Here is a 27,495-nt window from a genome sequence, read left to right as displayed (position 1 = left end):
AAATATTAAATTTGCCCGAACATTTGCATACAACTGCAGATTAAGCTTTTCTTATATATTTAAAATAATAATAATTTAATATATAAAGCAGTTGAAATTAGAACCGCCTCAACCTGTTACGAAATTAAAATGCTTCTTACATATTAATCAAAATTGGAAGTTTAATATTGGCTAAAATAATATAACACTTTGGAAAGGTTCATTTTGCATAAGTACTTTTACTGTTAGTACTTGAAGTAGATTTTGCTGATAATACCTTTATACTTACCTTGGTAACTACTAAGTAAGATTTTGAGTGCAGGAGTTTGACTTTTCATAGAGTATTTTTACATTGTGCTAATGTTACTTATGAACAGGATTTGAGTACTTCCTCCACCACGCCTGGTATCAAACAGGTGTAGTTTATAGAAGTGTGGTCAGAGGTCTGTTTAGTATCTGCTCTATAGCTTTTGGTTATAGCACCCGATTTTCCTTCAGCAGTTGTAAATGTTACAATTTCCTTTTTTTTTTTTTTTTTTTTTTGAGCACTTTAAGGACTTTTGGTCCATGTTAGATTCAAATCTGAGATTCAAAGTCTTGCCAGTGGAAACAGCATTTGAGAAAACAATCAAAACAAAAGGTCCATTGTGGCTGTTCTGTTGATGAAGATCATCTGATATGATTGAAAGAGCTCCAGAACAGCCACTAAATGGACCTTGTGGTGAGATTGTTTCTTCAACTGTTGTTCCCAGAGTCAAGAGTGAACTTTGAATCTCTTACGTAACTCCTGTAAAACTAAATAAACATAATGAGAGTAAATTAGTATTTGTATAAAACTGCTTATTGCTCTGAACTGGAAAAAAAAGCGATAAGCTAAATATTTATTTGGGTCTGGGTTAAAAAGTATGTCTAATTGTATGAGACTGAAACAATAAAATAAACTTTAAGGGAGAACTAAGTGTTTTGAAAGAAATTTCAAAACCACTGGGTCATGTTTGGATGTAAATGTAATGGTATATCTTACAAGATTTACCTCATAAAAGGTGACATGGCTAAGTAATTTATTTTGTTTAAATTTTTTATACAATATTTTATATATAATATTTGTTCTATTTTGTATATGTCACTGTTGTTCATAATCCTTTTTTAATATAAATGATTTAGGTGTATGTAAAAAGAAAGAAAAGTAAGAAGAAAGAGGGAAACGGGAGTGAATGGTTTTTTCTTTTGGTTTGTTTTTTGCCACATTCTGATTTTTATATGCACTTAAAAATATATGATGGGCATGTGTATTCTTTGGAAAAACTGGTTAAAATATATATTTTTTAAAAACTCTCAGGAAGTAATACAGTTTTGATGAAAATGTGACTAATTTTGTTTTTTATGGTTGTCCTTTCTCGTGTTACCTTCACTGACCGGAGTTCATATTGCTAAATCACCTTTATATTTACCCCAACAACACTGTTTTCATCCAATTCTTCAGTAGTAAACTGAGAATAGTAACTCAAACATGGAAACAAAAGTACATTTTAGTGCATATAGTAGTTTTATTACTCCCAGTTTTTGGGATTACAGTGGTAGTCTTTAGGGGAACTTTCAGTTTCAACAAGCCTTTCTCTGAGACAAAATGAAAAACAAAAAAAAAAAAAAAAACAAAAAAAAATAATCTAAAACATCTTTTACATAGAGAATCAAATGTATGCTCAACATGAACAAACTGTAGTATAGTTTTTATTCATTCCAAACCCATGTTTGAGAGTCAACTGGCCAGAGTGCGTTTTTCCCCTCCCTCCAAATTAACAGGCTTGACTGCAAAATCAGTGCACTGTGTTGAGATATTTTTATTGTTTTCGGACCAGACTCAGCACCATGTTAGCCAGGGATATTTATTTATATTGATCTGTCAAAATTAAGCAATTTAGGCACTTATCAAGAAATTGGCAAAGGCTATAATGAAACTGCTGCTGAAATAAATTTTATAAGCAAAACACTTTTTAGTTGTATGCTTAAAAGTCAAATGAAGATTGGGCAAAATCTACTGACAGAACATTTTTTAGAAATTGTTAACATCACATAGCATACACGTTCTAGGTTAACCTTACAGAACATTAAACTAAAATCTAACATAGTCCAACGAGCGTTCACACTGAGCATAAAGTGATATTAAACAGCACTGAGAAGATAGAGATGCTTGGTTTACTTTGCATATCGACTACATGCCATGTCACCACTGCTTGTGCTGTTGTTGACCTCTGGTATAATGACGAATACAGTGTCTCTATGTGCCTCTGTGAACCAGAGCCAGGCAGACCTGCAGGTTCCCGGGGCCAGGTTTAACACACTAAAATCTATAATGGACGAACATTTAAAAGTGCTTTACATTAAGGTACCTTCAATACATTCACCTCTACGTTATGAAGTCATCTATAATACCACACAGGTAATGAGTGAGCTGCAGTTGATGAGTATTTCCTTTGGCAAAAGTAACATTTGCTTTTAGCAAAAGATTCGGAGTGTGGTGGAGGACTGTGGGCCTTGAGGAAGAAGAGTTTTTCTAAAATATACATATTGGGGGGGAAAAACTGCCTAATACAGAGGAACAACTCTGTAAAATTTGTATCATTATACAAATCGAGCTTGAAGGAACAGCTTTTATTTAATTTCTTGCTGAGAGTTAGATGAGAAGACCAATACCATTCCCATAGCTCTAAACCGTTAGCCTAGCCTAGCAAAAAGAATTGAAACAGCTAGCCTGGCTCAGTTTTGTACTAATTAAATAGAAAAGATATATAAGTTGTTAATTTGTGAGCTTTAGAGATGCTGGTAGGTGGGTTTTGTTACTTTTGATCAGTGCCAGGCTAGCTGGTTGCCAGCAGCCAGTTAGCTTAGCTTAGTATGAAGAATGGAAACGGTGGAAACTGCTAGCATAGCGCTGCCTGAAGGTTAAAAAAAAAAAAAAAATCTCTTTTGTGTAATTTGTACAAAAACTTGAGTGTAAAACATGACATGTTGTGGTTTTTCAAGGGGTAATGTGCCCAGACGGTTTCCTCAAAAGTCCCATAGAAGCCCAACTTGTCATTTTAGCCCTTCAGTTTCTGTACAAATTAAACAAATAAGATATAACATTTTATTTAGCGGGCGTTGATGGAGCTAGTAGGCATTTTTTGCTGCCTTTAGACAGATCCGCGCTAGCTGTTTCCCCCTGCTATGCTAAACTAAGATAACTAGCTGCTAGCTGTGGCTTCTTATTTACTGTACAGATGAGAGTTTATCGATCTTCTCATCAAACTCTTGGCAAGAAAGCAAATAAGCAAATTTCCCAAAGCATCAATATGTTCCTTTATGTTTTTATTACCATCCAAAAAGGAGTTTATTTTGTGCTATTAATCTTTTTCTAAAAAGGAGGTGTTTTTGACTTTCTTTCCTCAGTTTTTTTGGTCTAATTTTGGAGCAAAACTCTTCAAATCTCAAGCCAGTGTACCAGGACGAGAAAGCAAAAAAGAGAGGGGATTACCTAGAGTGAAATTCACAACTAAGAGCAGTGCGTAATCTTCTTACAGTGCCAGGTTATTATTCTGAATCACATTCACACAGTATTCAGTCTATTGCACATTAGACTTCTTCAATTAGTGCAGGGGGCCAAAGGCCACGGGCCGTTTCTTTTTTCTTCTTCAGGGTTCAGACGATGAATCGACAACAGTCTCTGAAGTTGAGAATCCAAAATTTCTTCATCATAGTTAGAAAATAAGATAGCCATCACCTCTTCCACTTCATTACAAGGCAGCTGCTCTTGTTTTTTTTTTGTTTTTTTTGTTGTTTTGTTTTTTTTATATATTCTTGATTAATTGTGCTGGCCAAGTGCTTGAAACCAACCTCTCCAAATAAAAAAAATATGATGGCAGAGGGTGAAACCTGGGCACTCTTACAGTATGTCAAAGGTTAGAAATCCTTTCTAATTATTATTTAATTAGGCTTTTTTTCTCAAAAGTCTATAAAACATCAGCAGGATTTTTCTTTTAAAAAGCAGAGTAAAGAAATATTCCCTTGGCAGCCTTGCCTTGAGACGTTTTTACATAAATAGAAAATTAAAAAAAACACGCAAAAGATTAAATAATCGGACAAATGCAACAGTGGAAAGCAGGAGCTTAAATTAAGACAGCAGAATAGAAGACGTGTGCAGCTGGAAAGTGGGGTGGAGGGGGTTAAAAACCGTTGGCACGAGGGAGAGGGAAAGGAAGGGGGAGCTGTCCTCTCCTCAGTGTTTCAGTCTCTTAGGTGCTGCTAGTACGGGCCTTTTGTGTGTCCAAAGATCCCGATGGGGAAATGTTTAACGTGTGAGGACCACTGTGCCGCCAGCTGGAAAAACTTGACATCGTTCCACTCGACGCCGTCAATCAGCACTGCAGAAGACAAAACGTATATTCCAATTATTACTGTTAATTTACATTACATTACTGTTTTCTTTTCCCCTCAATTAACCGAGTGATCATTGAGTCTCTGAAATTTCAGGGAGCAATGAAAAATCCCCATTACATTTCCCAGAGACTAAAGTGACACCTTCGAACTTTTTGAACGACCCACAGTCCAAAACCCAAAGAGATTCAATTTACAATGATACAAAACACAGAAAAGCAGCAAATCCTCACATCTGAGAAACTGGGCAAGTGATTGTTTGGAGCATTTTCTTGATAAATTACTTAAATGATGAACCGAACATCAAAAAATGTGTCAAATCATGTTGGTTGCAAAGTTGACTAATAGCTTCAGGACTAGTTTTGAGTACGTAGCACATTCACACTAAGAAATAATAAAATTAAGTACACTTGTAACAAAATAACAACATTTACCAAATATGCATGTACAATATGCTGGTTTATAGTACGCTTATTTAATGTTTTTTTTTGTTTTTTTTAAACCAGGGGGTCAACAAACTTAAGCCCAATCTCTTTTGTTACGAAGACCTGAATCTTTCGAGTTTTGAGCATGGTGGTAAAAGACAGTATTTCTGCGACAATCCAAGCAAACACTAGAAATGGAGGAATTGCTAATGGCTGAAAAAAGGGAAAAATGGAAGACAGCAGTTTAACAATTTCCACAAAAGCTAAAACGAAACATTGGAAAGAAACTTTCTTGCTCATGATAACTTTCTTTTTTCTATCTTTAAATTAAAAAGATATTGATCATTTCATGATGCGCTGGTCGATATTGTTCTCAAGTGGCAGCTTGGCTCAGTGATATCAACTGACACACATCTTTCATCAATTCCTTTTGGTGGACTGGTAAGATGCGGTTCTCACGTGAGAAATATTTATATAAGAATATGATGTGTAGTATAGAAGAAAAATAACAAATGTGGCACATAATATATGTAAAAAATTGAAAATTGTCTTTAATTACAGCATTATCAGCCTAAAAAAGTTAATAATAAATAATTTTAGTTTTATTAGTTAGCAGAAAGTGAGGAATTAAAAGGAATGGCCAGTGTTTTAAACCCCGAGGCTACGGGGACAACTATGTGTTGTGTTTTAACATACAACAACACAATTCAAAAACATAATATATCTCCAAGTTTCATCACAATTCTTCAAGTGGTCTCTAAGACATCACGTTATATTATGAGACAACTATTGCTTTTCCTTTTTCTTTTTGGAACTATTACTATCGCAACTTCTGCTATCCTTAATTGCCAGGTTGAACTAAAAACAAAAACTGCAGATAAAACTGAACCAAAAAAAAAAAATCTGCTATCTCTTTGAGGGTGTTTGGACTGCTGGGGGGGGGGGGGGTCACATACCAGGGCAGGAGGTCTGTGTAGAAAATTACCTCTCAGCATGGTCTGCTGGTGCTTGGCAGTGCAGATGAGCCGACTGATGCCCTCGATCACTTGACTCTTCGACTCCACCTCCTTGTCCTTGCTCTTTTTTGGCAGGAACATGACTGGCAGAGGGGAACGACAGAGACGCACGCTGTGAGTAAAATGAGGGATTTTTCCTGGTCCTTGAGGATTAAATTGTGATGACGTTTGGCCTTTTGGTGCAGTGTTTGAGGTCAGACTGTAAAAGACTGGATGTGATCAGATCACATCCAGCCCTGTGGATATCCTCTGATGTGACTCTTCCAAACTTTTCTCCCTAACATCTGTAAATTGTGCCTTAATGACAATGTCCAGATCATATGAACTTTTTCAAGGTTTCTTTTGATGTGAACTACCCCTTTAAGGCCCCCACAGTGATCAAATAATAGTATCACAGTGCAAAATCCAGAGAAACACGCACGTATCGTTCCACCTGGACAATACCATACGGGCGTACATCTTACCCTTCTTATTCTTCTCCTTGGTCACCACTGTCATGGACATGGTGGGCTGGGGGCTTGGCTCAGCACCTCCCAGTGGCAGCCGGCTGACCTGCAGCGAGCGGAAATTGCACTTCAGAGTGTTTTTGGAGGAGGAGTCCCGCTTCTCCACGTCCTTCTTCTTCTCTGTCGGAGCCGACCAGTAGTCCACCTGAAGGCCCATCAGCTCCACCTGACCGCCAGAACTACGGGGAAAAAAGTCAGTAAAGTGAACACTCTGCGAGTAGTTTTGTTCTGAAATTTTAAAAAAATGCATGGCTAAGAGTTAAAGCTGCTAAATCTGAGAGTATGTGGTGGAAACAGCACTGAAACTCAATAATTAAAGAAAACCCATGTTCCCACTCTCATATATGAAAAGATGTGCTTCTACCTTGTTAACTAATTTTCCATGGCATAATATAAATATTTTGGTGCAATATATACCAAAAATGGAAGCAAATATTTATTATTTTTCCTCCCTGGAAGAAAAATCTCATATCATGACACATTTTAGAATCAGTTTTTTTTCCACATTTTACATTGTTTATTTACCTATACATGCTTAGATTTTAAATTTAATAAACAATTGGATCCACTGATTCAGCAAAAATTTGAACCCGTAGATTCATCTACGGGTTCATGAAAAGATTAATGGGATAGGAAATGATCAAAAACATATTCTGCTACACACAATTATGTTGAATGATGTATCTGCAAGACTTTTCTAGAATCACTGTATTTTTCTTGCGACATAGTAGTTAAGTTTATTGCTTCAGCCTTCTATACAATTTTCAAATTAAACAATTTGAGAGGGGAAAATTATTTCTAAGTTCATACATACTGTATTAAACCTATGACAACGGGTCACAAGTTGACATTTTAAGATTTGAGGGCACAAGTCGAAGAGCCTGGGAACCACTCATTTAAATCTTGCTCCATTTTGCTGATATTTTTCTTTTATTCCTAAGTTATACCTGTAAGCACAGAAGCTGGTATTGACGGAGGGAGAGGAGGGCGGGGTGGGCGACGCCTCTTTGAGTGCAGGTGATATTTGTGGAGGGGTGGAGGAGAGCAGCGAGGATCCCAGAGGGGCTGCATCATCAGAGTCCCCTGAGGGAGGAAACAGTGCAGAAACTAATTACAAGACCAAACTGTGAGCAGTGGCAGGCGATGTACGGCAATGGGAATAAACAACTTTCTGAATACACGCAACTCAAATCTTCCGTTCAGACAAAAATTTGCATGAAAATGAACAATCTGGATCTCCCAAGCTTTCTGGTGCAGCTTTAAGAGTCTCTAAAAGAGGGTTACAACAGTGTGCAACCTGTGCAAAAACAGTGTCTTGTATTTTATCTTTTAAATGTTAAACATGCATAAACAATCCAAACAATGGCTTACCTGACGTTGCCGACGTCTGCTCCACGATGCCAACCTTCACCATCTGAATAATTAAAAAGGGAGGAGAAAAGAAAAAAAAAAAAAAAAAACAACTGTTTCTAACAGCCACAAAAAACCTACAGATAAAACATCAGCTGGACAAAGACTAAAACAAAGTACAGTGGAACTTTAGGGAAAAGGAGGATAATTACCCCAATGAAAGGGATGAATTTCTGACACGAGTCCTCATCGGGGCTTTGGAGAGGCAGTGACGAGGGTGCGGAAGGAAAAAAGATGCAACAAAAACAATAAACATTTCATGGAAGAAAGAAAAGCAATTGTAAGTGTTTGTACAGATGAAAAATCTAACTGAAAGTAAAAGAACAAACTCCTACAAGAATTTTAAAACTATTCAGTGAAAAGTAAAAAATTATAATGTAAAGAAAAGGCATCTAAGGTTAGTAACGCTAAGATCAACTGTTAGTAACTCGTACGTGTTGACTTTTGATCATTGTTTCACATCTGGAAATACTATAGTTTCCCATTGCATAGAAAGTATGCAAAGTTATGACAACCTAGACAGAATCAACAGAGCATGCTGCACTTGCTGCCGGGCTTTAAACCTCGACTCAAACAGATCCACGTCCCGCCTGCAGGCCCCCGATTGTTGCTGGATAACCAGGGAGAAAACATGCAAAATATCGGCGATCCACCAAAGCCATCCAATCATTGCAGAGACAGGCTGGATCTACCAAATTAAAGTTAGAGGGGCATTCTGGAGGCAGCAAGTCCATCAAGGGGAACAACTCAACTACTGAACCATGAAGAAGTGGATGAGAAGGAAGAGCACCAACATAAATCCAAGACCTGTCCGGTCCCATGCACTACCTGTGAGCGGCAGTGCATTACTACACTTACAAGACTTCTACGGTATGAACTATTTTCCTGGCAATGACCAGAAAAATAGCCTGCATGGAGTTCTGCTGTACTGTAGTTCTATGTTTTCTAAATGGAAGGACGTTTTATGATGTGAGAGGTTGTTGCTCTTGCCTTGAAGAAACCTGCCATCGCCCCCCCAGGGAAGAAACAGAGAGACTACGGAGGAGGGGAGAGAATAGAGAAGACAGTCTACAGTAGTAACCACTTTGTTTTCCCAATACAACACAACTCTGCTGTAATCAGTCTCAGAGCAGCCAGAGAGAGGAGGCAAGATGTCTGCCTGGTACGTGAGTGATTTATGTTCATGTCACCTTGCGGAGATGGAGTATTACAGACCACATGACTTCCGTCTAGCATATTTAATCCATCCATTGGCTTAAATGTGTGGTGTAGTCAGATAAAAGAAGCACATGCATGTCAATCCATTTAGATGGACAGTACACAGAACTACAGACATTATACATGCAATTTTCAGATAAAAGTCAAGGCCCCTAAAAGGGAAAATTTGGACTTTTGCCACCTACTAACAAACTTAACAGCAAAGATATTTATCAAATTTCTTAAATTTAAAAATACTCTTAGATTTAACAGAGCTCCAAAGGTCTCCTATGAATAGGGTATAAAAGATGTTAATTTTAGTGTCCTATCTGCACTTTGACAGGATGTCACACAGGATGCCACACAAAAAGAATAAACCTTACGTTGATGTAATTTGCAATCACTTTCCATACATCTTATCTGTCTTCGCCCATGATAATAAAATCCTCTCATTATATAATTTCTCTGTTGTACACTAATTATAATTCCTTTAATCCCTATTCATGAAACCCATTCTTATATTATAAATAAATTAGATTATTGTCAATTTCATGTATTAAGGATGCATGTGATCACTGGAGAGTTGCTCTTTAAGATTACACTCACACTTTGCTGTAGTAAATAGGTTGAGTGGCTTGATTAATGTGATTTATTCATCGCCTTCAGCAAAGAACCTTTTTGTTTCTAAATTGCTCTTTAGAGCATTTTTAATTGTAATTCTGAAATGTTTGATAATTACAGACCCTGATCTAGCTCTGGATCTCTGTCTAAACTATTTTTTAGGTTGGAATAAATGTTATTATCTTTTTAATATTTGTATGTCTGTACCTAATAGAATGCAGTATGTTACCATTTTAATTGTTTTTAAAAAGAAGGCCTAACTGGAGCCAATAGTTAAACCTTTGTCGTAGTCAGCTATTTTATCCCTTACATTCCTACAGTCTAACATTATTAAAAAATTGTCTCCTTAGTCTTATTATTTACATCCCATTGCCATGTTTTGCCTGTTTCTTAACTCTTTTTTTTTTTTGTAGCCATGTAAAAGAATGCTTTATTTTGAAGGTCCATAATAATGTCCTAATAATTTCCAGTGTGTCCTGCAATCTGGTGCTAATTATAAGGAAAACAGAGACCATGTTTAATTAATCTGATCAATTAATTCCAATTAATTGCTTGTGTTACCTTGAGAATATTTTAGTGAGAGCACAGTAGGTCAACTGAATATGCAGAAATTGAAAATATAATCCTTAAAGATAAATAAATAATAAATAAATGCGTTTATTGCTTTCATTCCTATTTTTCCCATAATTAATACCAGATTTCCAGAAAAATACTTTGAAATTATTAGATAAATATTTGGAAATAAATGATAATACTTCACTATATGTGATACTTAGTCAAATAGACAAATAGTACCACACGCCAAAAATTTACTTAGCTCTGTCACATTGCTTGTAATATATGTTTATAGACTTTATTTAAACATAAGAGGTTTGTGTATATTAGAAAAAAGGTTTTTAAGGTCATTTTAAACCAGGCCCAGTAGCACTGAGGACACTACAGGTGATCATGATACTTTGATGTTGACATGACACCAGATTACACCAAACATGTAACTTAAATATGTTTATCCTGGTGGGTGAGGTTCATGATTAAATTAAAGAAGAAAGAGTTAATTGAACTTACTTTACCTACAATGTGCAGGTTTCCTACATCTAACTGGACAGATAACAGACAGACATGGATGGACAGAAGCACATGGAAAAGATGAAGAGGAAACAGCAGGGAGGAGGAAACAAAAACTCTCCAGAGGACGGAGGGCAGGGCTGATTGTTTTTTGGTCTCCTGCCACTTTATCAGCGTATTTTCCCTTCATCAGACATTTGATATTTTATCAGTGAGAAATCAAAAACTATCAAAACTGAGAAGTTAGAATGATCTCTCTTTGGAATAATAACAGGAATGATAAATATTCAGAGATTGCCTGATAAAATGAAATAGAAACAACAAGAGTACACAGACATTGAGTTGAGACTATAACACACTACAGGTTTCTGACCAGATTTAGCATTGTTTGTACAAAGCACACATTTAGAAGATGTGCATCAAACTTCTGCATGAGGCACTTAAAGGAACAGTTCATTTTTACATTTTTGGAAAATGTACTTATTCGCTTCCTTCCTGGGAGTTAGATGCCAACAGCCTGTTATCTTAGCTTAGAATAAAGACTGGACACAGGGGGAAACAACCAGGCTGATTTTGATTAATAGTGTATATGTATCTACCTGCAGCGCTAAAGCTCACTAATTTAAATGTTATATCAGGTTTGGTTAATCCATACAAAAACAGAAGTATAAAAATAAAAATGTGTGGTTGTATGAGGGATTATATGTGCGGGACTGTTTCTTGGCAGGTAGCAGCAACTGAAACAGTTTCACACATAACGACGATTAAGACCCCAACTTGTCGTTTTTACACTTAAAGTTTTGTACAGGTTAAACAGAGAAGATATAAGGTGTTGATTAGCGAGCTTTTAAAGTGCTGTGCCATTGGGCTTAGCCAGGCTAGCCGCTGCTCCCTGCTTCCAGCCTTTATGTTAAGCTAAGCTAACTGGCTGCTGACTAGTTTCATATTTATTGTACAGAGTGGTATTGATGTTCTCATCCAAAGCGAACAAATATATTTGCGAAAATGTCAAACTGCTCCATTAAGAAATATACATCTTTAAATATGGAGTACTTGCTGTTTTGGCAATCGTAGCTGCACCAGCCAATTTTGGATTTGGCAGCTAAAAGAAAAATGCAGAAAGACATGAATTTCACTACCATGAAACCGTGTAACAGGATACTAGCGTGGCTGCTTTGTAATCAAAAGCTCTCAAAAAAGATGAGAGGCAGGAAATCTTCCATGGGTTCAGTTTTGTTTGGATATACTGCTTTTAGTGCTGTTGACTAGACAGTTTTCCTCTCAAATGTTCTTTTGGACAAAAAGGAAAAAAGCTACTGTGTCTCAGTATGGATCAGACACTCTTCTTTATGTGTCTCTTGTGTCTCAGTTTAAAAATACCTGTTAAAAAAAAAAAAAAAAAACTTTACTTGGTGCAGCCTTAATACAATTAAGAGATCTCATACTGTGTCTGTGTACTTCTGTTCTCTACAACTCTGAGCTGCGGTCTGGATGGCAGAGATAGATCTTTTCTGGAGAGTAACTTTGTAGGCCACTGATAAAGTGGCAAGCTCCAGCAAAGACTGAGAGGGTTCAAGGGGAGGTGGCTCCAACACACAGAAAGCGCATGAATCACCAGGCTACGTGAGAAACAAACTTAATCGACCACAATACCTTACTGCAAAATCAAAATGAAAGCTCTTTTTCCTTCAAAGAAAGAAAAGAAAAAACATACAACAAAAAGATAAAACATGTTATTCACACACAAAGTGATGGAAAGACAGTGATGTTTAGAAGACAGACTTCTCCACGCCAGACACCGCCACTCCCACACAGACACACACCATACCCACAACATTGGTGAAACTTTGGCCTCAGTTTTTGTTTTTCAAAAGGGGATTCAACACAAGCAAATGGAAAACAGAAATTGTAGCGTTTCTAATGTGTGTACATGTGATTTCACATACTAATACTAAATGTATTGATCACTGGTTTCAGTTGAACATTCCACTACTGACAAAGTTCCATGGCGGTTAACTTCATTGCTACATCCACCATTTTGTCAGATCTGTGAAGAAGCAAATATTTTCCTTTACTTTCTCCCCAAGTGCCTTTATTTGAGCATTGTCTGCAGCTACTCTTTTTCATCATAGCTGTTATGTGATTGTTGATTTTTATGATTGCTGATTTTGATTTTTTTTTGTAGTGTTAGTTATACTAAGCTAGCTAGCTAGCTCTCTGAAGCTAATGTGTTGCTAATACAACCTTCTAAGTAACTGCTGGGGTAACATTTATGAGTTTTTACTTTTACTGTTTTGTATGCTATATGTATGTTTACAAGATTATCTGACTGTGTTCTACTTCTTTGACATTTTAGAGTTAGATGAGTAGATTGAGATCACTCTTATAACTGTCCTTCAAAAACAGCCAAACCAGATAGCTTATCTTGGCATAAAGACTGGGAACAGCTCGCCTGGCTCTTTCCAAAGCTAAAAAAATCTGCCTACCAGCGTAGTTTAAAGCTTACTTATTAACATGTAATGCCTTGTTTTTTTTTTAATCCTTACAAAACCAAATTGTAAAAATTACAATTTGCCTTTTTACGCAGGGTTATGTGCCACACTACCTGGATAACTACCTGCTAAACTAAGCTAATGAGCTGCTGGCTGCAGCTTCATATTTAACAGATAAATATCTTCTCATCTAATCCTTGGCGAAAGTGAACAAACAAATTTCCTAAAAACTCAAGCTCTTGCTTAAGTTAACCTTCACTGGGGATACATTTCTTGAAAGAAATCATTCTTGAAAGGCCAACTCCTGTCTTCATCTTTTGTTGGAAGTATGTTTAGCTCGCTGCATAGCTGTGCACCTACACGCATACTGAGGGCAGAGGGTCTATTCTGTCTAATTATAAAATCGCAACACAAAGTTTTCATTTTTTGGTTTGCGTGAAACTCTTGCTGTATATTCCTGATTGCAAGCTATATGCAATGATTTATTGACGTTACGTCCTTGTAATTTTGCCTGAATTTGTAAATAACTTCCAAAACTGTATGTAGTGCATTTTGAAAAGCCAGCTAAATGTAACACATAGATTGTTTTTAGAGTTAATCTTTTACACATCAGTTCAATCCCCCTTTGAAAAACCGATGAAAGCTCTGCATTAGAAGCATTTGTTAGAGAGGACCCTCAGATTTATCTAAATTCAAACATCAGTGTAGCTTCCACAAACACATTTCAGATCTCTGTGCATCAGTGAAACTGGTGGTAACAATCGGTAGGAAATTGTCTGGTTCTGTTCTGCTCTGTTCTGGTCTGTCATTAAATGAGGATGAAATCCTGAAAAAAAAACACACCTCTTCTGTTTGTAGGTGAGCATGGCCTCTGCGATGGGGAGCTGGTGAGCTCCGTTTGCCCCCACCATGTACTGAGTTACCCTCGATACCACATCCGGGTTCTCCTGGGCTGCACAGGACACAGTGATTAATTGTCCTATCCAAACACTGGAATGCATGGCCATGAACATACAGTATATAATCTCATATCTCTAAGTTTTAAATTTATATTTTCTACATCTTGGCGGCAAAGGTAACATTCACATTATTGTAGACGCTCTCTGAATACCTCTCTGAAATTGTGGTTTGTGATTTAAAAGTCAATAAGACAAAACAGCCCACCAACAACAGGAGCTTCTGGCTTGTGAAACAGGTCTCTCCAAGCAGCATCTTGGAACAAACTGTTGTATCGATAGTCAATAGTGCCGAGATATTTGGAGACTGGGTGAGCACCTAAAGGGCAATCAAAATGTGAAATTAGGCAACATACATTCAGCTTTTAAGGTGCCAGGTGTGGCGTCTTAACATCAGTATCGTTACCATGTTAATCCTTAGGCATTACTGCAATTACTGCAAACAAATAAGTCCAATACTGGTCTTATAACACACACACAAAGAGTAAATTTGGGGTTGGACTGTTACCAACCTAGAGGGATGATGAGGAACCTCATGTATCCGAGCCAGTCAGGGGTCTTATGGGAAAGGTGGTCCACAAAAAGCCTCAGAACGGCACTGAGGTAGTGCTGCGCCCCAGCCACGGCTATCTTTATGGGGATTGGCGTCTGGGAGTTACAGTTACAACTAGGGAGACAAAACATCGAGACACAGTGACAACTCACAGAGTTTCGCAGAAATTGCTTTCACATTAAGTACAGGGAAACAGGACTTCACTCGATAAACTGTTCGTGTTAATCACCATTTACTCCCACAGTCTGTTGCTGAGCGCTTTCGACTGTTACACAGTAAATATATGTTGGTTAAATCAATGGCAGGATGTGAGAGGCAGACTTACAACCGCTGTATGCGGGAGACGATGGTGTTGAACGCAGCTTGGATATCTGCCGTGGTGCAGGTGCACACCACCGGTAGATGGTGGTTTTGAAGCCTATCTGACAGATACTGAGACGAAGCAAGGAAAGCAATGAGTAGCAAAAAGTGAAACTGAAGCGTGTATGACTGCATCGTAAACAATACAGGCTGAAAGACGTTTTAACGTCAGAAATTTTTTTTTTTTTTAAATCATTTATTAACAGCTATCCTTTCACAACCCTAGTAATTAAGATTTAAGCTTGCTGTTCTAGTATTTCTTACCTGGCCCTGCCAGTCTGAGGTGTTGATGAGGATGATGCTGTCAGGGAGGTGGTTATCAGACACCAGGATGTGGTTTAGTTGGTCATATACTGTCTTTCTTGGGATCTTAGGAGGGAAAATGAGAAACCTCTTGGTGAAAATAAGGACCCGTGTTTCTGAGTCTCGATTAAGGAACCCTAAAATGTTTTGGATAAAATTGTCTTCCGATGAATCTTCCAACACTTCAGTTCGTCAAATCATTGATGTCACTAAGGTGTCTTGCCTGTAACCGGAAGATTAACCTTCGAAACATCAAGGTCATTAGAGAGAGGCTCAGCTGGCAGAATCCACAATGACTTCAGTGTGATGGTTTCTGGTGTGTCCTGCAGCTCTCTCCTCCTACCTGCAGGTGGCATCGTGTGTCCAGGGACCGTTCGTTGTCCAGGCTGTTGGCCCTCTCGTTCTGCGGCCTGCTGGGCTGGCGCTCCTTCAGCGACGTGCTCCTGCCTCGCCGGCCTGCCAACTTCGGTTCCTGCCTGAAAAACGAAAACAGCCGAGGAAGAGAGACGGAGGACGGGAGTGTTAAAAGCCGAAGTAATAATTTAATCAACCACAAGGAGGCTTAATTCATCTATGTTAATTAAAATCATAGAACCAATTCATTATTTTTCCCTTTTAAAAACACCATTTGCATTGCTTTTACATCTTTTTTGATGCAGCTTATCTGCTCTCTTTGATTTTCATCATCAATATTCATGTCAGTTTTAAAAGCCATCTTGCAGACAAATATCAGAGATTCAAATAAGTGGATTTTTCTTGCTTATGTGTTTTCTACCTGTTGGATGAAATGATGAGGGACTCTGTCTTGGTCATTTTGCCACTTGGTGGCAGTCTCTCTAAAAACGTGTCCATGTTGTCCATCTCCAGCTCGGTGGTCGGAGTCACCGCCTCCGGCTGCTCCTGTGGGAAAAATCAAAACAGAGAAAAAACATGAGAAGGGTTCGTAAGAGTTGTTTATGCATTTTTCTTTTCAAAAAAAACATACTGAACTTTTCCACACTTTAAACGTCTGCGCTGTCCTTGAGGATTTCCAGTGTTGTATTTGGGTGTTTATGACTGTCAACTTCCATTAACAGTTCAAATGGTTTTGTTTTTTCTAGAGCACTAGCTGTACAGAATATACAGTCACACGTAAAGGAACATAACAGACGAGCAGTTTCTGCATTTTTAAAAGCCTAGAAGTGCAAATTTTTCTGTGTTTTTCCTCAAAATATTGAACTTCATAATAACACTGATGCCGGTTACTGATCTCAGGCACCTTTAAGAGTCCATACTCACAAAGGAGACATTATCAGACACCATATCATCTGGAAACTTGGCTCCGCCACACTTGGTATTATCTGGGTCAATCTGGAACGAGATGGTGCGAGGAATAATAAACATTAGCCGGTTTTGATGGGAGTCCAGGGTACTTTTATTTCACAGAGATTAAGGCGTTGTTTCATTCAACATCACGTGATGGATTCGGAGTTCAAGGGAAGTCCCGCAGTTTCATAAACACACTAGTGATCACATTACCTGCAGTGGAGGAAGTGAAATTTTACTCTTGTGCACTCCAGTGAAAGTTGTCCCTGAGCAGGACAATTGGATGGGATTGGATTTGCTCATCAGCTATCAGTGCAGTTCACTGGTTACACTGGTCTTCCTCCAGCTGTTTCACCGTGGTATTATGAACCCAGTTTGTTTAAATAAATATACAAGAAGCAGGGATTTGGGGCAGGTATGTGATAAGTAACACAAGCACGTTGAAAACCGCTGATCCCTTGAAAATTATTTTTCAAAAAAACGCAGAAGGAAACCCACACCCCCGCTGAAGATATTTGGGACCGTGTGTTACAGTGTGTTGGAGAGGCTTTGGTCTCACCGGGCTGGGAGGCTCCCTGTGGCTCCGGCTGCTGTGGATGCTTCCGATCTCAGTTTGAGAGCTGGAGAGGGAGAGTCCCTCGAAATATGGCCTGAAACAGTTTATAAAAAAAAAAAAACAGTCTGGGATGAAGTAAAGGAAAAAAACTCGAATCGCTTATTGACACACATGAGGAGTCTTTTCTGGGCGGGTGAGTCAGTTTACACTGCAGTGTTTTACATTAACATTCAACAGAGTTACATGTGCATCCTCAGCTCTACTAACAACAGTCTAGGACTTCACGCTTTAATTTGTATTCATTTGGGTTTGATACCAGCATTTTTAAGTTTAGATTTTTTTTTTGTCTCCCTGCTTCGTTTTGAACAAAACCAAAAAACAGTTTGCCCCAAACAGTGGTGTGAATACTATACTTAATATATCAGTATGCTGATCTAATTTTGTTCCTTTTGTACGTAAGTATAATGCGGTGTTGCTCACGGCAGATATAGTGGCGGTAAGTTTTACTGTGCCGCTTGAGCTGTGTCAGTTTGTTAAATCCAAAAAATCAACCATCCGTCACGAGCAGCTTTCACACATCGAACGTCCATTTGCTAGTCCAGAGGATCACTACTCAGCTTGCGAAAACAGTTGTATAATGTCTTCTGCTGCTCTGGAGGAGCTTTCTAAAGCCTGAGAAAAAAAAAAAAATCACTCGAGACACATGACGGCTTGGGCTTAGAGGCTGCATATTTTAAACAGAAATGAGATGTGGCGTTTGAAAGACATGAAAGAAAGACACTGCTGAATTGCATCATGGGAAGCAAAAGATCTTGCATTTTTGGAGCACTACCTATACTAGGGCATAAAAGTCCGGATATCTAGGGGGCTCTGCTCTATTAATTTTGATCATTCTCTTTTTAATCTGGCTCTTGAAAGTACCCTGACTTTATGGAAGTGCAACACCAAATTGTTGGAGTACTGTTTTAAGTTTATTAGTCAATGTTTTCATAAAGTTTCAGAGAGTTTGCTACACTGTAAAACATGAAACCCTAGAGGAAACCCTAGATATTTGCACTTATATTGTGTAAATACTGAAATTACAAAATGCTGAATATTTTTTACTAAATATTGGCAATATATACCTTTAAAAACTGGCTAAAATTCATCTTTGGTTACATCAGACTAAATCTGCTGCTTAGAGCGTCCAGAACCAGTAAATCCATGGATATTTTCAAAAGAGTCGTGTAACTTAACACTGTTATCATTATTTGGCTTGCAACAGCAACGTTAATAACCCATAAACGTTTCATAAAATAAAGACGCACACACTCATCAGCGAGAGGCACTCACTTGAGTTTGGGTTTTGGCGTACTGAGGACGCTGTCATCGTCATCCAGCTCTGGGCCGCTGTCACTGGGGTTCTCAAACTCCACACTGTCCAGGTCCAGGTCCTCCTCCTCCACCTCCGGAGGCGGCTCTGCAGGGTCCTGCTCCGAGTCCAGCACCTTCACACGTACAAAAAACAGGCATGGCACGAGCAGAGGCATTACTTCTTCAGTGGCTCAGTAGTTCCACAGGAAAATTAGATGCAGCAGCGTCTGGAGAAACACCCACCTCATCCGAAACTCTGAACCGCTTCAGAAGAGCCACCACTCGCTGCTTGAAGTTCTGCTGCTAAAACACAGGAGAATACACACACAACCACAAGTCAGTTTGTGACCTAGTTGTGATTTACTACACTGTGATTTACTGTGATTTACTCCTCCATTTCAGTCATTTTACTGGCTGTAGATACGTTTGCCGTGTTGGCTGTGATCGATATTTCTGTGTATGCTCATGTAAATCAATAACCAAGCAGCATCATGCCTCAGCGGCAATTCTTTCAGCAGTGTGTTGGTTTCTTTTTTAATTCATTCAAACTATAAAAATGATTTACAAAACGTTTGTTTAATTGGCAAATATAATTTTTCCCATTAGTAAGTGAGGGCTGACAGTGTTACAGAGCTTATATTAATACCGATTTGACAAAAAATTTACTTAAACAAAATGTCATAAAAACGCCATTTCTGTCGGACTATGCCATCTGTAAGGCACAATAGAGACACAGAGAAAGACACAACTCTATTACAGTCAATTTAAGGGATGCTTGTTTCAGTCAGTTGATTTGGATGTTATTTATTTTTGTGTGTTATTCATCTGATAGATTTTCTTCATTTTAGCACCGAGCCTGGTGCAGCACAAGACACAGTAGCCTCGGTTTGCTTGCTTCCATTCACGTCGGGGCAGTATTAGATGATATGAGGTCATATTTATTGGGAATTACATGAAACTATATTTACATTGGTACCTAGAGTAGAAAAAAAAAAATCATATAAAAGTTTTAACCTTTTAAAATACATCGTCCCACAGGTGGGACGCTTGGTAGTGCTACTTTACGTGTGTTTTGTTCTGTACTGGACTCAGTCATCACACAAACATGGCAAATTATCCATTGTTTGAAAGCTCCAAGTCTCCTGATTTAAAGCATTTTAGGATCCACATATCACAGAAATGTTTCAGACATGCGGCTATGGCTCCAAAGGGTTTTCCATTCAAAAGGTTCTACTGCAGGCCTCATATTCCCTTTTTTTTAACAGGTAAATGTAAACTATGAAAGGGATAACTTCATCTTTGATCAGGTGGCCATACATTTTTGCTGGTGGGGTGGATTTGGCCCGTGTACTGGTATTTGCCTTCGACTGCCATACACAAACAAGGTCTGTATGGTGTGTGTGTTTCTGTGAGGTGTTAAGTTACACTCAATGTCCCCGGAAAAAGCTGAAAGTCAAAGAAGGCTTAAAATGTACTTCACAGTGCACCAGGTAAGAATAGGTCGGTATTTTCTTTCCTCTGTTTAGAAGAGGGCTGACAGCATTACTTGCACGCATGCTCTTCCTGGATTACAGCTCTGCCCTCAACACCATCGACCAGTGAAGCTGACTGTGAAGCTGGCAGACCCTGGACTGCCAACACTCACCTGCAACTTGATTTTGGATTTCCTGACAAGACAGACCACAGGTGGTGAGGATGGGAAATAAGATCTCTGCTGAGCTCACAATCAGCACAGGAAACACCCGAGGGCTGCTGCCTCAGCCCCAAACTCTGAGCCATCAGCTCAGAGGACCCATTGAGAGAATTCTCACCAGCGGCATCCCTGCGTGGTTTGGCAACACCACCCAGGCTGAGAGGAAATCTCTTCAACGAGTCATCAGGACCGCAGAGACAATAATCGGCCCCGACATCCCCTCTATGGACTTGCTCTACACAGAACGCTGCAGGAGAAAAGCGCAGACCACCCTCAATGAGCCACGTCACCATCTGTTCCGGCGGAGGAACTCAGGATACAATCTGAGACACCCCAGGCATCACTACTCACAAGGCATGCTTCTACAACAGTTTTTTTCCAGCTACTGTCAAACTGTTTGCAAAGGACATTAAATCACTTAAGACCTCACAAAAACTCACACACCTTGACCCTGTTTTTGTATTCAAATAAACCCCCTCCCCCCAGATTACAATGTACCTGTGCAAATGGCAAATAAATCTAATCTGAATCTGAAGCTGAGTCATGGTCACACACAGCTTGCACAGCTTGCTCGAAATGAAAATATGCAACCGGTTGACAAATTAGAGAAAAAGATGAGTAAATGAGTGGAGAGATAAATGTCATGAATGCAGATGCTTCAACACAGATAAGCAAGGCTTCGCTGAATGTTTTGATGAGTGTAAAACCGATGAGTCATACATTATGGCCTTCGCAACCACCGGATCTCAACACATCAACGCACCAAATGAGCAAATGCCTTTTGGAAGTGTGATGTTTATCAGTCCGGTTGAGTTCAAGACATTTGGACAAAGTCAAGCTGCGCTCAGGCCGCTCTCGAGGCTCATGGTGGCCTGACACCTTGCTAAGATACTTTACGTGGTCACCCATCTGTGTGTAATGTTTCTTCCGCTCTAGTTGAGGGTGAAAATGGATTTGCTTCCTTTAAACCCTGCATGGTTCTCGTCTCTTACTCTGGTGATGGAGGGGGTCCTTACTATCGACCTCCTCTGCTTCTTTGGCTTTCTCACATCGTACTCGTCATCCTCAAGATCCTGAAAACGTGCAGGAGTAAAGACGAATCTTGGTTAAAACACAGCCCCCCATAAAAAAAAAATTTTTAAAAAGCCAATGCATTATTTACACTTCTACATCTTTACGTTTTCCTTAGCAAATTATGCAGTGCAATTACAGATGTTTTAGTCCAACCTCATACCCCAGCTGGGCGCTTAATTATTAACCTACTTGCCACTCACCAGGATGATGTAAAGTGATTTATCTCATGAACCTGAAAAGTCTCTTTGCGTCAATGATTTCCAGTCGGACTCACCTGTCCCTGCACGGCGTCATCGCTGGCCTCCTGCTCTGAGGAGAAGCTCTCGTACTCTTCCTCTGAGTAGTTATCTGCAGCGGAGGAGAAATCAGGAGATTAAAGGGCTGGTGTGTGGAAGACGCCTCATACATATTTCAGCTACCCTTTTAAATTCGACGTGCTGCCAGGTTCTGAGTATACATGACTATCCGTACACACAGAGCTGTACGCTACCTGAATCTTATTGCTTTTCTGCATAACAAGAGGAAGAAAAAAAAAAAGAAGAAAGACGCCCTGAAACCTGTGATCCCTGCTCTGTTTAGCCCCTCGAGCATATTAGGTGATTATGATGGTTTTGTGCTGTTTTAAACATCAGAGCACCGGGGACAATGAGAGGCAAAGTGTACCGGAGCATTTGATCTTTTGTCCTCCCTGCAGGGCTGCCTCTTCATGGTCTATCGGCTGACTGGACAGGGAAAAGATCCAGATCTCTGCCACCTTGCCCAGCATGTCTTTCTGGTTGCTGCAGAGAGGGAGGACCTGGCCTCCCTCTGTCGGGTGCTGCATCACCTGGGAGAGGAGAAAAAAAAAAAGAGAGAGAGTAGAGAGAGGGGAGAAAGTGTAGTGAAAGGAATGAATCACTTCGGTGAGACTGAGTGATCTGAGCGGTCCAAAATTGTCCAATACCGGAAATATCCACCCCTTTAGAGACTGTTAGAAAAATAGTCTTTGTCAATCTACCTTGCATTTCGAGGACCATTTTGTTGGTTCTCCATCTGCAGTAAACTCCATATACCAGAATGCATTTCAGACTCAAAGATACTGTGCCTAAATGTAGTGTTCAATTTTACTCAAATGAAAAAGTAAAAACTCTTCTTTCAAAACAGTAGTAGCTTTGACTTTTTACTGGTATCCTGACTCTTTTAGAACCATATAGTTTAAACTCAATTTCTAAGTATTTTTATAAAAAGACAAGTCCCTGTAGAAGTCACATTTGTAGCCATCTTAAAGGAAATTTTTGGAATTGTGCTTATTTATTTTCTTAGCTTAGGGTAAAGACTAGAAACAGGGGAAAAAATTTGTGGTTTTACGGGGCTAATGTGCCAGGGGTTTCCTGGCTGGGGCGCAGTGTCTTCCTGTAGTCTCTGCTGGTTGGAAGGAAGTCACTGGGCTTTGTTGAGCTTTAGAGGAGCTGGGGGGCAGATTCGGTTACATTTGGGCCGAGCCCGGCTAGCTGCTCCCCCCTGTTTCCAGTCCCCATGCTAAGATAGGCTAACCATCTCGTCTCCTGGCTCCCACTTCATATTCAGATTAATCTTCTCACTCAACTCTCGCCAAGAAAGCGAGTAGGTTTTTTTTCCAAAATGTTGGGCTATTCCTTTTACATCCTAACGTGAATTGGGGTTTTAGGGAGTAATCCCGACTTCAAATCTAGGAAGAGAATCCTCAAATCCAACTTCAAACTGAATGCATTGCAATTAGGGGGAACAGATTATACTGTTAGAATAGTAAATCACCAGCTAAGGTGTAGTAATTGTGAATGAGGCAGGTGGGCACGGCTAAGTCAATCACACACTTCATTCTCTGACTTTCCACTTTTAATTACCCATGTTTTGTTTTTCCCTGTGAGCTCAGCCTGGAGGCGGTGGGCTCTCTCTGCAGACTCTTTCCGAAACACCCAGTTTCACATTTACACGTTCACACCTGTGTGCTGCCCTGTTTCACCACCCACTGTTGTCTGCTACCAGACTCTGACTGAGAGCAGGTCGAGTGCCTTGCTCAGCGGCACGTTAGTAGGGCGAGGAGTGTCTCTCTCTATTATTCCCTAAACACACTGAGCTAGTCACTACGGGGCTTCAGACTCTCATCCCCTCAAACCCAGGTCGCTTCAGGACAGCGCCGCCCCTAATCTGGATTGGCCTCTGTGTTCTAGTGCAGTCGTATGAAACCATGTCCGGCCTTCAGCAATTTACGCTGTAACTCGTGTAGCACGTTGGGTGAGAGGCTCGTTTTAACCGTTCAGCTGAAAACGCAGGAGCCACTTCTTTCTCGTTGTTAAGTACAACTCTGTTTTTTCCCCTCCCAGGTGCCAAAATGTTTGTTTTTTTTGTTTTTTTTCCCCTCAGCTGCTGAGATGTGACCTTAATAAGCTCCACTGAGCTTTGTCAGCCATGAGGGAACTCCTTGGTGTGTCAGCATCATCTGCACTGAAAAATATCCATCTGAAGTGAGTCATTTAAACACGTCTTCAAGGTTTTCTTAAAGCACAAGAAAGAATCTATCTGTGGGGTGAGTTAGCTTTCGTTTTTCTGTAAATATTTTTTTTTTCTTTAAAACAAGGGAGTTTCCTTCCTTTTTTAAGGGAAATTGTAACAAAGCAGATTTGTACTGAGAAAAAGGGGAATTATCTTTCGTCTTTCAAAAGTGAAAGCATTATTTTCACACAAATTAGGAGACCAAACCGCTACTCCATGAAGGCTTTTCTTTGTACTGTGTGATTTAAAGAGCCGGGAGTTATGGCAGAAGAAAGAGAGCCAGATCCCAGGTGAGGATGAAATCTTCTACCGAAACGTCAACCTGCAGCTCCAGCATCCACCATTTTCTCATTACATGTTTGTGGTCCTGACACTAACAGCCTGCCAGAGCTGATGTAGCTCTCTACTCTTGCCCGCCCTGAGACTTCATAACACAACACAAAGTGCGACCGAAATAAGCTCCAACCTTGTTATCTTCCACATACTCCACACGCTAATAACGAAGCCTGTACTGTATTACGCTTCATTAAATCTGAGGTAGACAACAAGAGCATGAATGCAGGTTTTTTTTGCGGCGCGTACCTCTGCCATGTCAATAGATCCCACTGCGAGAGTCTTGTAGCCCAAGATAGTGCGGTTCTTGTATCTCTTTCGCCGTTGGAGCATGATCTGCAGCTTGTTTCCTTCTCGTTTTAAGAAGTGCGGGTACTGAAAGTGGAGGAAGGAAACAGAAAAAAAAAATGACTGACTCAGGATTTTTCCCCGTAGCTTAAAGATTAGGTCTGGAGATATCCTACGTTTTACTCATTGTCAGCAAATCCCATGAAGAGACCAAAACCATCAATGAATTGACCCTTTTAAAAGCAGGGACTATGTGTCCAAAGCCTGACATACTGCATCTTATTCCTTTGTGCCATGTGCCACTCTTCTTCATAAGCTATTAAAAACACAACAGAGACCCACACAGGTGCACCTAATAAAGTGACAACCAAGTGTCGTTAGGTTTCTTTCAAAACGAATGTATATACTTCTGACTCGTGAACGTGACAAGTTTCACGTCATCCGTGGGGCACCAGGGAAGCTGGGGAAAGATTGATGGGAGGAAGAGCATATTGCTGAGTTTAGTCTTTTCACTGGGATTTTCTTGACAGTAACAAAAATATAAATAATTCAGCAACACACAAAAAAGATGCATCTCCGTGCAGTATTACAGCAATGCAGAAAAGAAAACTTCACTTGTCATCAACATCTAATATAGGTGTGAACGGTTACCGTGGCAACGCACGCAATGACACTCATCCCACACATTCTTAATTGTATGTTACTGATTATTTGGCGATCAACAAAACTGAATGTGAAACAAACAGCGTCATGGTGATTTCTCTCCTACCTGCAGAGAGAAGGTGAGAGCCAGATCAGTCTCCACAGACCCACTGGGTGGCAGCACTATCTCATGGGACCTCAAAATCCTTTTGGAGCCCTGTTAAATAAATAAATAAATAAATAAATAAACAAACGTTTGTGTTTCATTTAGTTTGCAGCCTTCCCCTCTAAGTAATACTGTATTTCTGCTGCTGTTATTCGCTCTGCAGCAAAGGTGCAGGGCATACATTATTCAGCAGGATCCTTTCACAGGTTGCCAGTGCTTTTGCATATTTTTTTGTTGGTTTTTTTTATTTATTTTTTTATTCTATTTTACAAATCTCATGTTCTTTACAGTGTATTACAATTTCACAAACCAAACTAAAGAATTTTACATTACTTGTTTGAATGCCTTTTTCCTATTTTCTGCACAGCGACTGGGTAAATTAATGTCAAAGTTAAATAATGGCCTCAACGAGAACATTTCTTTGAGAAAAACAGAACCAGATATGATGTCCAGTATACTGGAACATCAAGTCTCTGCAGGTTTATCAAACAAGTCTCTGCAGGTTTACACTTACACCATATGACATGAACCAAAGCCAAGGGCTAGCTTGAAGGTGGAAAACAGTATGACAGAAAAACGAAATAACAAAATATGGATTGAAAAATGGTCAGCAGTAAAATATAAACCAGTGTTACGCTCTCCGTCAGGGATTCAGAGATATGTAAATATGCCTTTACTTTCTTTAGCTTATTCAGGTGGACATACTGTTTTTGTTTGTTTGTGTGTAGCAGGTTTGTACATGCCTGCTCTGCCGTGTCTGTTTATGCAACATACCTGGATTTTAACCGCTATGACCACAGAAATCAGCTCTTTATCAAGTTCTCTCATCACAACCAGCTTCTTCAGAGTCAGACTGCACAATCTGCCGGGAGAGGTGGCGGAGATGGATGGAGGGAGAATGAGAGATAAACGTTTAGTTTAGCAACCCTGGCGCATTTCTTAATGTGCACAAAAAGATTAGTCATTGATAAAAAAAGGCCAGAACGTGTATTTATTAAACCAGTTTCATGACCCAGTGCTAGTGTGATACTTTCAGTTTTACATTTCTGCACCTTGCTGGGCAGTTGGTGTTAACTTGAGGCTCTTATGCTGAGCAGGTAACAGTGTGTGAGCGGGCAGAGGTCACTGATATATACAAGCATGTTACACAAGAACCTGACAGATACTTTGGCCTGGCTGATACCATCTGTGCATTCTCTGATATTATAATATAGGTTGAAATGTAAAATTAAAAATAAGAATAATGTTGACGTTGCTGATTCTGCAAGCCTCAGATCTTCAGGGAGGGAATTCAGGGACTAAAAGCCAGGACTTGGGAACAACCAGGAGGCCTCTGTCTGAAGATCTGCGGCTGCGCTCGTCGGGGAGCAGCAATTGTGCAATATGACTGGAGGCCAAACCGTGAAGTACTTTAAACATGATCAGCGAAATCTTTAAATCAACTCTAATCGGCGCAAAACGTAGAGCACCTTTAAATAACAAATACTGGCCAATATACCATCCGATTTTTAAATTCTCAAACACCGATATCAGTACCAGGCCATAAAATACAGTATTGGTCAGGCTCTAACTTTTGCAAGAGAAACGTAATCAATCAAACGTGTGACCTTTCAATTATAAAGCAGCCGGTGGGATAACTTGCTGCTGGCAAAACCTCATCTAAAAAAAAAAAAAAAGTTTTCCCCTGGAGGAGGAACTGGCTAAGGATCACAGAAATGTTTCAAAATTCCCACAGTTGTTAGTCTAATGTGAACCGAGGGTGCCGAGGGTGCCCCACTGAGCTGAATCCCGCCACCACTTCGTCTGAGTCGTCCAGCAGTCGGGCCCCTGCCAGAATAGTAAGACTGAAGCAGGAAGGTGGTGGGGCAGCTGGGGGGTGGCATTGTTAGGGTATTTGAGGGGGGGGGGGTACTTTAACAAGCCTGTCACGATTTTTTGAGACACTTCCTCACAAGATGAAAGTGAAAAAGAAAAGTTCTTTTTTTTTTTCTTTAAAGGAACTTTTGTTTTCAGGCTCTCTTTCTTTCCTTTCATTAAATCATTCAGAAGGGCTGCTCAGAACAGGCTGGCTGCTCACACTGCGGAGGCCAATCATTCATCGTCCCGCTTCTCCCTCTTTACGGCAAAATTAAAAAGTGTTAGTGGTGCTGCCGGTTAGAATGACATCACTCCTTAATTATTCCGGGGCGTAAAAACACGGCATTGAATGTCGTTCAGCGGCAGGGGTGGGCTATTCAGCGGCAGCGGAGGTTTACTGTCGCACGGAGTAAAAAAGATG

At 39.7% G+C, this 27,495-nt stretch overlaps 1 protein-coding gene and 1 long non-coding RNA gene across 3 annotated transcripts in view; one reads left to right on the top strand and one right to left on the bottom strand.

The window, feature by feature from the left end:
• Positions 1-1,518: 1,518 nt before the first annotated feature.
• The window catches only part of pacs2 (phosphofurin acidic cluster sorting protein 2), a 63,785-nt gene continuing 37,808 nt past the window's right edge, over positions 1,519-27,495 (bottom strand). The window contains exons 2-25 of one of the 2 annotated variants that reach the window (XM_040137908.1): positions 25,992-26,079; positions 25,179-25,268; positions 24,371-24,496; positions 21,941-22,103; positions 21,552-21,625; positions 21,196-21,276; positions 18,754-18,813; positions 18,490-18,644; positions 17,161-17,251; positions 16,575-16,646; positions 16,072-16,196; positions 15,640-15,772; positions 15,258-15,362; positions 14,959-15,065; positions 14,593-14,747; positions 14,289-14,399; positions 13,968-14,076; positions 12,286-12,318; positions 7,902-7,944; positions 7,711-7,753; positions 7,287-7,422; positions 6,298-6,518; positions 5,803-5,916; positions 1,519-4,379 (exon numbers count right to left, since the gene is read on the bottom strand). In XM_040137908.1, coding sequence (XP_039993842.1) covers positions 4,261-4,379; positions 5,803-5,916; positions 6,298-6,518; positions 7,287-7,422; positions 7,711-7,753; positions 7,902-7,944; positions 12,286-12,318; positions 13,968-14,076; positions 14,289-14,399; positions 14,593-14,747; positions 14,959-15,065; positions 15,258-15,362; positions 15,640-15,772; positions 16,072-16,196; positions 16,575-16,646; positions 17,161-17,251; positions 18,490-18,644; positions 18,754-18,813; positions 21,196-21,276; positions 21,552-21,625; positions 21,941-22,103; positions 24,371-24,496; positions 25,179-25,268; positions 25,992-26,079 — 2,554 coding nt within the window. In that variant the 3' untranslated portion in view covers positions 1,519-4,260. The remainder of the gene's footprint in view (positions 4,380-5,802; positions 5,917-6,297; positions 6,519-7,286; positions 7,423-7,710; positions 7,754-7,901; positions 7,945-12,285; positions 12,319-13,967; positions 14,077-14,288; positions 14,400-14,592; positions 14,748-14,958; positions 15,066-15,257; positions 15,363-15,639; positions 15,773-16,071; positions 16,197-16,574; positions 16,647-17,160; positions 17,252-18,489; positions 18,645-18,753; positions 18,814-21,195; positions 21,277-21,551; positions 21,626-21,940; positions 22,104-24,370; positions 24,497-25,178; positions 25,269-25,991; positions 26,080-27,495) is intronic. The other variant, XM_040137909.1, reaches the window with a different exon arrangement.
• LOC120795768 lies at positions 15,742-25,269 on the top strand. The gene is made up of 5 exons (XR_005708276.1): positions 15,742-15,830; positions 16,164-16,235; positions 23,660-23,760; positions 24,039-24,078; positions 25,185-25,269. It is a non-coding gene; the product is annotated as an uncharacterized LOC120795768 (long non-coding RNA).

Source organism: Xiphias gladius, chromosome 10 (assembly GCF_016859285.1).
Source record: "Xiphias gladius isolate SHS-SW01 ecotype Sanya breed wild chromosome 10, ASM1685928v1, whole genome shotgun sequence".
NCBI classification, from domain to species: Eukaryota; Metazoa; Chordata; class Actinopteri; order Istiophoriformes; family Xiphiidae; genus Xiphias; species Xiphias gladius.
This window is presented reverse-complemented; position numbering and strand designations above follow the sequence as displayed.